At 52.8% G+C, this 10,325-nt stretch overlaps 1 protein-coding gene across 1 annotated transcript in view; it reads right to left on the bottom strand.

Annotated features, from left to right (window-relative positions):
- Positions 1 to 5,772, bottom strand: part of GAD2 (glutamate decarboxylase 2) — a 67,362-nt gene extending 61,590 nt beyond the window's left edge. The window contains exons 1-4 of the mRNA XM_007445868.1: positions 5,432 to 5,772; positions 4,752 to 4,811; positions 4,407 to 4,556; positions 3,160 to 3,393 (exon numbers count right to left, since the gene is read on the bottom strand). Of these exons, the coding sequence (XP_007445930.1) occupies positions 3,160 to 3,393; positions 4,407 to 4,556; positions 4,752 to 4,811; positions 5,432 to 5,507 (520 nt within the window). The 5' untranslated portion in view covers positions 5,508 to 5,772. The remainder of the gene's footprint in view (positions 1 to 3,159; positions 3,394 to 4,406; positions 4,557 to 4,751; positions 4,812 to 5,431) is intronic.
- Between the last annotated feature and the right edge of the window lie 4,553 nt (positions 5,773 to 10,325).

Below are 10,325 nucleotides of genomic sequence, written 5' to 3'. Positions count from 1 at the left end.
GCCCCCTTCACCCCTCTTTCCCTAAGCCATTCTTTGAAGCGAGGAAATTAATAAGGATTTAGCAAATCTATCCATTAATCAACTCTCCCAACTCACATGCATTTTCTGGACAAATCTGGTATCTATGATCACACACTAACTCTATGGAAACGTTGGCATGAAAACCTCTGCACAAAATTGAGAGGGATCCCAAGACATGTGTTGTGCCCCAGGTAATCAGAAGGTCAATTCACCCTGATGACTTCGGGAAACCGTGGAAAGAACTTTGATGCTTCATTTGCTTGGCTTCCTTCTTCCATAAATGTTTGACCTTGGTCTATTTCACCTAAATCTCTCCTGCCTCAAAATCTGCATTCACTGATAACGATGTGGAAACACGCAGGGAGATGCTTTGACAAATCACAACAACGTGTCCTCTTGATTTCTGCAGAAATATTATATTTGCTCGCTTCCCATGAACCTATAGGCTGCCGCCGAATCCAGGTAGGGTTCCCTGAGATCTGCCTGCTGTCCTAGCCACTATTGCTGCCGCCCCTCAACCCCGCCGGCCCCATGTTGTGAACCAGAGCCCGGCCAAGGAGTCGGGTGGCCACGCGCTGCCGCCGGAGACAGCAGAGTTTGAAACCAGAGATTAGAGCTGCTCCCGCCTCTGGACCACTCCCCACAGATCAGCAAATGAGCCAGGAAGGACGTGCAGACTCTGTGAACAGCCAGCCGCAGGCAGCTCTGACCCTGGTGTCCGTTGGGAAGGGGCCCCAAGTCGGGCCAGGCTGCTCTCTCTGGACCCACGACACACACCCAAGGATGGCCTGGTTTACTGATGCTTCAATGCCTTTGTCTCATGGCTGAGTTCAGAGATTCAAGACAAGATTAAGCCCTCCACCACCCCACCCCACCACTAGCAAACCCAACGACCCTAGCAAACGCTAATTATTCCAGAATTTTATCATTCTCTGCACTTCTCAGTTTTCTTTTGCAACATTCCTTACGGAGGTAATTTTAACAATGCATGAAGACTTCCCCCCTGCCCCTCACTTCTCTCTAAGCCTGGAGTCCAAGTGGAAATTAGGTTAAAGACTCTCAGTAGAAAGCAGATGATAACATGCATTTTATAAAAGAATCTTCTGAGGGGCATTAGCACACCTAATGGTAGCAGTGATGGTAACTGCTTCACAGACCCTAAATAGTACTAGCTGTCAAATACAAGTTACAGCATGAAACCTATAAACTTGCCAGTCAAAAAGGAAGGGGACAGCTGTTAATTACTTGAAATGCTATTGGGGGTGGTGGGAAGGACCAGAAGACTACATATGCTATGAATAATATGGACACTGAATTAATATTGATATGCCTTTGTCAGAAATCCAGCTCAATCATACTTTTTCTGACCTTTAAATAAAATGCATTAGAGCTACACTGACCAACAGTTTCACAAGCATTATGGCAAAATCTAAGTGTTGAGTTGGCCCATCTTTTCCCGACACTAAATGGAACACTGACAGACAGAACTGTTACTATCATTGACCTACAATTTCCATTATCTTAACTATTTAAATTGCATTTCAGACACCACCAGCTTTTAAGGATGAAGACGTGAAACATTTTTATAGATTCTTTTTGGTTTGGTAACAATCAAAATAATAGGTAGCAATTTACTATTAATGTATTTAAGTATCAGGTTGGGGAATAGGTCAAATACAAATGAATTAAAAGCATTGCTCAGGTTTGCACCTACAGATACACGAAAATCTGGAAGAAAAACCATGTTTAGTACTTAGTACACACATCATGTGGACTCTCTGTGAATATAATTGAGAATGAAATCTAAGAAGTCTTCAAAACTCATACCCCATAGATTGGGTCTGATAGAAATCTCCGAGTTAGATTCTTTTCCCTATGTATCTAATTCTAAGCCTATACTTTCACAAAAGTGGATAATAATAGTACGGGAAATCAATTTCCTAAGGCTTCTATGCATATCTTTCCTCTCTGTTGGTAAAAAGAAGGTGCAAAAACAAAACAAAACAAAGGGCTAAAAGTCACACGGCAGACATTCTTAAAATCTGTTGTTGATTAGAATGATACTGATAATTCATGTAATTCAAAACTTGCAAAGAAAAAGATTAAGTTTCTAGGGCAATTAATATTTTGTGATATTTTACATATTTATTTGTTAGCAAATCTTTTTTAAGGCTAAAAATCAATTTAGATCCACAAGATCTCCCCTCCCCCCAAATTCATTCACATTTATTTTTATTGCTTTAATGAAGTGTAGTGCCACCATGTATCAGGATGATTAGAGGCAAAGTAGAAAACGAAGAGGTAATCAAAACCTGGGGAGATGAATAGCTGACTTTGTGTAGATAAAATAAAAGCTTAGAGTGCGCCCACATAAATGTTACACCTGGGGCTATAAAATGGATAGAGTATGAAGAATACTATAAAAAAGCAATAAATACAAAATAGACTAAAAATGTTTGCCCTTAAAGATATCTGATACACCTCTATCCCTTTTTCCTTTGTCATATATACAGAATGGTTAGGAAGCATGAACATCCTTGTATAACATGGCTGAATTGTTAAGCTAGTTTGTATTCTGTTTTCTTTTGTGTACATTTATTTAAAAATAGAGGAAACCTGGAGTTCAGATCTCAAGTCTTGGTCCCTTGAGACAATGCCAAAATATTATCCTGCTGCTTCAACCATTACATGGATGGTTTGTCCCATTTCCGATGCTTTCTATGCCAAGGAAATACCAGCACTGCACTGGTATTTGGGCTTTTGTTTGGATCATGCCTTTTGCTCTTTCATTTCGAGATCCCCTTTCTTTCTCTATTTTCGGTCATTTCTACAGGTCTCTGCTGACAAATGGTTGCTTCTACATCAGTGGTTAATTTCCATGGTCAAATAGTGCAGTGTAAAATCGGATGATTTATACTTAGATAACGCTTCTGACATTATCAACTTCACAAGCATGAACAGTAACAGCAAACGGTGCTATTGATGTTAATCATTCTAATCATGACTATTTTCTTAAATGACAAAACTAACTTCGTAAATCTGAAATTATTATTAACTCCATAAAATAAAACATTTTTATAGAAAAAAATTAAAGCTTTAAAAGAAATAAGAGCTTTATTATTTCTGATTGGACAATACCTGTTTTAATTGCATATTTTAGAGTTGTTTGGCAATGCATCAAAATTTCCTCCAAATTTTGTGGTTGGTCTGCCAATCCCCAGTTATATTCTTGAAGAAGCTCATTGGGGTAATGGAAGTCAATCACTTTGGTTGATCTATCGAAACTTTTCACCACATACTGAAGCAAAATGTCCATAACATCTTGCAGAAATGCCAAAGTGGGTCTTTCTCCATCACACGCTGGTAGCAGGTCTAAAGAATGGAATCAAAATGCCACATTTTAATTTTACAATGAAACTATCCAGGGCAAGTTTGTCAGCTGACAATTTCTCTTTGAACCGAGAGATTTTACGTTTTAAAAAAAATCTTCTGGAAACGAGAGCATTTTCTTTAAAGAGGAGGGATTCTTCAAACATGAAGGAATGAAAAAAATTACGATTCCTCTCCCTACCCCAAATTATTTCTTGCATTTCAGTTCATAACTTGTTTGCTTTCTTCCTTTCTTATTTCTTTTCTTTCTTTCTTTTTTTTAAGAGACTATGCCTCCATTCATTTGTTTCACCGGCGTTCCCGCTAAATGTTATTTCTCAGTAAATCTTAAATGATCACGGAAACACTTCGAGTCAGGAATGTTTGAGGAATGCCTTTGGGCACATCAGGCAAAATGGATCATGCAATGTTAGGATCTCTGGCCTATTAAGAAAGCCCACTGTTTCCAAAGACAGCGTGTGTGTGTGTGTGTGTGTGTGTGTGCGCGCGCGCGCGTTTGGGTGACCGCGTGTGTAAGCGCAAGGAAGTAAAACCGCGCGCAGGTCTCACGTGAATCGTTCTCCTGTGAAAATACAGCTACAAATCACTCTTGCGATATAAAGACCTAGAAAGTCTCAGCAATTTTTAACTGGAAACTGCGTCCCACCCGAGGCCTCAGCGGCACCGAGGGGCGGATCTGGAGCCAGGGCGCGCGCGGGCGCCTCGGCCACCGCCGACCCGAGGGCGGCGCCCGGCCGAGAGCGCCGCGGCCCCGGAGCTCCCTTGGAACGCGGGCGCCCAGCGCCCAGAGCCCAGCAGAGGCCGGGGTCGGGGTCGGACCGAGGGGGGCAGGCCCAGCCTTTCTCGCTGTCGGCTGAAGGTTCTCCTTAAGGTCCGCTTCCGCCCTCCACCTCGACGCCCCGGCTCAGGCTCCCGGCGCGGGGTCCCTCCTGGCCGCGGTGCGCGGGTCAGGGCGAGGGGCAGAGGCTCCCGGGGGCCCCGCGAGGCGCATTTACCTGTTGCGTGTAGAAACGCGTAGTTGATCCCCGCTTTGGGGCAGCTGCAGGGCTTCTGGTTGCAGGCGCAGGCGGCCTTGCGGGAGGCGGCCCTCGGGGGCTGGATTCCGCCGCTCTCTGCCGGCTTCTCGGCGTCCCCGTAGAGCAGGGCTGGGCAAGGACACGGAGCGCGCACCTCGGTCAGCCGCCCGCCGGCCCGGCTCCCAGCACCCCGCCAGTCCCCGGCCAAAAATCAAGAATCTCCAACCCTCGATGGGAAGCGGAGGTGAGAAGGTGCCTTTGCCCCCCGCGGGCTCCGAGGCGCCTGGCTACGTCCGCCTCCCTCCCCGGGGCACCGGCACTCACCGCACAGCTTGTTTCCGATGCCGCCCGTGAACCTCTGAGCCACCTGGCACCAGGCCCTCGCTGCAAGGAAAGACAGGCAGGAGGAGGGCGAGGTCGTAAGAAAAGAGCAGAAAGACGTGTGAAATTTCGTTCTTTGTGAACGACGTCAACGTCAACGGGGTCCGGGAAAGGCTGCCTGCGGCCCCGCACAGCGGGCAGGTTTGGGAGGCGCGCGGAAGGTGCCACTCGGTTAGGGCAAAGTCCCCTTCCTGCCTCGCTTGGGCAAGTTCTCCTAGACACCGAGGCTGTCCACTTCCTCACAGGCTCTCCTTCCAGGCAGAGAATCCTCCCCCCTTTCCAGTTTTTCTTTTCCCCACCCGCCGCTCCGTCCGTCTCCAGGGTCCAGACACGACGATGGCGGCAGTGCCCCAGGCCCGCGAGTTCGGTGTCCAGGAGACGCCGCCGTGTTTTGTGGGCTCTCCCAGATTTCAGCGGAAAGGGCCAGAGATTCTCTGGGCATCTTCCCAGGGGATAAGAGCCTGTGGGGGGTTTGGTCTCTTGGGTCATCAGGGACACAGAGGGCAGGGCTAAGCGTCCGAAGTTTCCCACTGCAAGTGGAAAAACCTCTTTCAATCTTCCCCAGCCCCGCAAACCCCAGTCCACCCGCAAGGCTCGCCTCCTGCAGGTCTCAGTTCTCCTACCTGTGCCAGGGTTCTCGGGATCCCCGGAACCATCTTCAGATGCGAAGGACCAAAAGCCGGAGCCGGGAGATGCCATCGGCTCTGCGAGGCTGGAGCAGGACGCCTCCGAATGCGAACTGTCGGCGACCTGCCCTCCGATCCGCCCTGCACGCGCGCGTGCGTGTGTGTGTGAGTGTGCGTGTGTGTGTGGCGGGATGAGGACACCGCGCGGGGACCGGCGCGGCCGCCCCGCAGAGGGTGGGTGTCACACAGGGACGGGAAACGTGCGTGTCTGCGGGTGCGTACGCGCGTGTGTGTGTGCTGGGATTAGAGCTTAGAGACGTGGCAACGCTCTGAAAGCTCTGGGGGTTGAACAGAGAAGGCAATTGCGGGGTCCTCACAGCCAGGAGATGGGAAAGCCCGGAGCGCCGGAGCGATTTTGAAGGAGAGGGAGCCCAATAGGGAAGGATGAGGGGACGGCGGAAGAAAAAGCGGCAGAGGGAGGGAGCTGAATCTTGAGAGTGCGAGGCAGACAGTGCGCCAGGGCTGGAGTCAGAGTGAGTGGGTGGCAGGCGTGCGTGAGGCGTGATGGTGCCGGCTGCCCCCGCGGGCCCGGGTGCGCTGTCCGGAGTGCTCACGCGGCTGAGCGCGCGTGCCTCAGCAGGGGTAGACCAGAGACCTTGGCGAGGCGGGAAGGGTGGTCGAGACAGTCTTCTATTTGCCTCGATTGGTGTATTGTTTGAGGTCTGGCTCCCGCTGCGGCGAAGGAGGCGCGATTCCCGCGCCGCCTTCCTCCAAGAGGGTGCTGAGGTCGCTGTGACCCCGGGACCCCTGGCGACTGCGTCAGAATCGGAATCGGGAGCGGTTCGCGAGCCTGGGGAGGGGACGGTGGGGGAAGGGCATCTATGCACTGACGGGCTCAATTCAGCTCCTTAGTGGAGCCTAATGCCTGCCTACTGAGCCGCGCAGTCCCCGGGGGCGCACCATTCCTGAGCTTCGGAGCGCGTGGTCGCAGAACCCACCGTCCAGGTTCTGACTGACGGCTGCGGAGAAAAACTGCTGATTGAGGCAATTAAAATCCATGCTGGAATCTATCACCAAGGACCTCAGCCTGGGCAGAGAAATGAACGGACACTTCTTGAAAGGGGACTGGGAAGAGAGCTAGAGCCGGCTGGGTTGACGGCCGATGGGGGGATGGGATCAGGTCATTTGGTGACCTTGGCCTGCGGAGGCGCGCAAGGGCCCGCTGCTTACGTGTCACGGGAATCGGTGTGTGCGTGGGAAGCGTGCACCGAGTTTCCAGTAAGCAATCTGAACTGTCCAAAGGCGGAAAGAAGGCATGGCCTGCTGGGCCCTCGTTTTAGAGGGCCTCAAATCAATGACCACCTGATCCCCCAAGGGAATCTTCACGATAGGGTGGGGTGGGGGGAAACAGGAGTTTCGCTATTTCTGAGGCTTGGTGGTAAGGGGTTTCTCCTTTCCTGAGAAAGTCATAACCTCTCCTCTCTTACATTTTCCTTTCTCTACAAGCTGTTAAACAAAGGGAGGGCGCCTTGAGAATCTGGGGCCCGTTGAGTTCGCGTTGCTTTCCCTTGGCAGTTAAGAGCAGTGTCAAGTTTGCCTTGCAGCTCCTGGGTGAGCAGAGAGAGGGTGAGGATGACTATAGCTGGGAAAGTGCTGCGTCCGGCCTCCCGCGGAGCATTCCTCAGCGTGCTGCTCCCCTTGGGCGAGCACTTCTCATTTCCACTGTGTTCACAGGACTTTCTTTCTCTGCTCTCAGAACCACGTTACCAAAGCTGCTGCTAAAGCAGAGACCCACGGATCCTCAGTCTTGGCTACCACCCCTCGACCCTCGCTAGGGAAGGGCGTCATGGGTCCCGGGGACCGTGGGCCATGGGGCACGTGCCCGAGCCTGGAGGATCCGTAGGATCTGCACCGTGGCCTCCGGACCTGAGCCCAGGAGTGGGAGCGGGGAAGGGCGCTGGACGGGTCCGGCCTTAGGCCTGGCGCAGAGCCTGCTATGCTGAGAAGCCTGCGTCAAGCTGTGGCCGCGCGGTTGGCACGAACCCTGGCCTGCGTCCCACCCCTGTTTCCGGCGATCCGGGCTTCAGTGCTCCAGTGGATCCAGGCGACAACTCCAGGGGGGTAAGGGCTTCGTGGGCTGGCCGTCCGCGCCGCTGGCAGAGCAGCTCCACGGCTGCTGCTCCAGCGGCGCTGATGCGAGCCGGAGAGACCCGTCCTTTGTTTAACCACACACCGAATCCTGCACACGTTTCGCTTCGAGTCAGCAAGGCTGGAGTTGCTGAACTTTTCTGCTATGAATGAGCGGTCAAAAACCAAAAGGTTCTTTAAAACAGGCATTTAACACACACACAAAGCCGCGAAGAAAGAAACGGATTAAAATATGAGAAAGGTAGAAATCACAAAGCCCGAATTAAATAGATTTTTTTTAACGGCGATGACTTTAAATCCTACTGTTGAAACCGCATTAAATCCCACAACTCCAGGGTATTTTGAATCTAATGGTGGTATTTACGCTTCTTATTTAACACACCCTCTTCAGATACACGCGGTCTCTGATTTGTCTTTCCTCAACGCTGGCCCAGCCTAGACGAAAATTTGCTTTATAAAGACTGTCACCTCGAGAAAGAGCCCACTCCCCCCTCACTCGGGCCTGGGTTTGGAGATAACAAAAGAGCTCTGGGAGGTAATAATTACCATCATTAGTTCTCAAAGAAGGCAGCCACTGAGTGGGAAGGGGAGGCAGGCCAGCGCTTAGGGAGAGCTTTCAAAGGCCCTTCCTCGAGTAAGGGAAGAAAAGCCACGCGCCAGGGGCCGCCGGAGGTGGCCGGTTTCCTTGGCTGACCTATTTTTTGTCCGTAGTTTACCCAGAAATTGCGTTGCAGGCCTGCCGAAGAATAGTGCACGCTACAAGTTTTCCCTGGTGTCCTCCCAGCGCTTAAGTGTCAAAGGACAAAGAAGGAGAGATGGAAAGAGAGAAGGAAAAAGGAGAGAAAACAAATTAAAAAAAAAAAAGGGGAACAAAAACACTGCAACCGTTCACCGCACGTGTCTGCTACTCTCTTTTCTAGTCCCAGTTAGAAAGGTGGGGGAGGAGCGATGGATTTTAGGGAGGGGCCCAATTGCCTCTCTGTCCAGCATCCGGCTGGGCTGCCAAGGCTCTGGTCTGCAGGAGCCACTCTGGAAGCTTGGACTGAGTAGGCCCGGCCACGAAGCAGAGCTCATTTTCCCCCTAAGGCCTCCTGGTGGCGGGTGGACGGGTGAGAAGCGGCAGAGGGGGCCGGGCCACCTCGGGTTACAGGTCCCCCTACATCGCCCACCCCAGGGTATGGTGCTCGGCAGCGCTGCTTTCGTGGGTGCCTAGGCCAGGCGCAACCACAGCCGTGCCGACGGTCCACACCGCGGAGGTGGCTCCTCGCTCCGGGTGGAGGCCGCGGCGTGAACCCAGGTTACGGACCGGGGCCTGAGCGCACTTGGCCTCGGAGCTCAGCCCTGCCGCAGTGGGAGGTTTCCCCTTGCGCGGGTCCTCTTGGTAAAAGGAAGAGGTTGTCCACGTCACCGCTGGGGACCTTTCCGTGCCAACTGTTTGGGATGGAGACAACCGTACCACCCACCGGGCGAGTGGCGCAACTAACGCTCTCGGCCAGCGGGCACGCGCCCTCACTCTCCCCTCGAATATTTTTCCCAAGTTCCCTGGCTCGGGGCCACGGGCGCACGAGCCAGGGACGCCGGCAGAAGAGACAAGCCCCCTTCCAGCCAAAACGCTGCTCCCAACTCCGCCGTCCAAGGTACCACCGCACCCCTTTCCATCACCCTCTCCGGGCTGTGTAGACGCCGAGGGCGCCACTTCCATAGAAGAGCTTAACCTGGGTTTTCTAATAAGATGCAGTCGACTGAAGAAGGCAGAAGGCTGCCTGCCCACCGCCCTCCTCTCCATCTTACATACACCAAAATCCAGAGCAGTGGAGACGGCCTCAAATCTGCAGACTAGGAGAACCTTAAAAATCTGACAGTTCAGCTCGGTGGCGGGACTAGAATTTTTATAGGCGGCGCCAGAGGAGGACACCTCGGTTGGGAGGGCTGTGTGGGGTGAGAGAGAGAGTCTGTGTGCGCGAGCGCGCTGTGTTGCTGGATTTGGAGCTTTGTCTAGAGGCCACGTTTGTGTCTCAATTACGGGGTTCTACGTTAGATGGTAAGTTTGGGATGGCTGGGGGGAGGGGTGTTGTTCGCTGATGGAGACCGAAGACACTGCACCCTCCCTCACTGGGCGCTGCCACCTGCCACCTGCACAGCCGGACAGCAGGAGCCTGGGCCCAAGGGGGAATCCAGCGGACCAGCCCCGAAAGCCGAGAACTTTCCAAGGCACTTCCTTTATTTAATAACCTTAATGACCAAGGGAAGGGATGAGGTTCATCTTCAAAGCCACCCCTCGCACTCCGCCCCGGCTTTGTTCTGTCCTCACAGACTCAGCCCGTCAGCGAGGACGCCGCGGGCCTGGCAGAGCCGTTTCCAAGAAAGAGGAAATCTGTGAAGTTACCCAAAAGGAGGTGGGGGGGGTCGGCGAGAGCTCAGGCGCAGTCGGGCCCACAGGAGTCGCAAACAAGTGAACAAAGAGACACATTGGGGGCCAGGGCCAGGGATGCCCAAACCGGCGGCTGGTGGGAGTGGAGGATGCGGGAGCGCGGAGACGCGGCGTCCGAAGGGCTCTCCGCCCTCCGAACACCAGAGGCTGGCCCGGGCACTCGAGGGGCGAGCACATCGGGCAGCCCCTGCCAAGGCCAGGGCCGCGGCCCCAGCGCCTGATGGCGCAGTGCCTGGGCGGCCCCTGCCCTGGCCCCGGCAAGCTCCGCAGTCTCGGGCACATGCCGACGGCGCTGGCCGCCGAGCAGCGGGG

This window comes from Lipotes vexillifer, unplaced genomic scaffold, assembly GCF_000442215.2.
Source record: "Lipotes vexillifer unplaced genomic scaffold, Lipotes_vexillifer_v1.1 scaffold738, whole genome shotgun sequence".
In the NCBI taxonomy this organism is placed as follows: Eukaryota; Metazoa; Chordata; class Mammalia; order Artiodactyla; family Lipotidae; genus Lipotes; species Lipotes vexillifer.
Note: the sequence above shows the minus strand (reverse complement) of the source record. Positions and strands in the feature narration are given on the sequence as shown.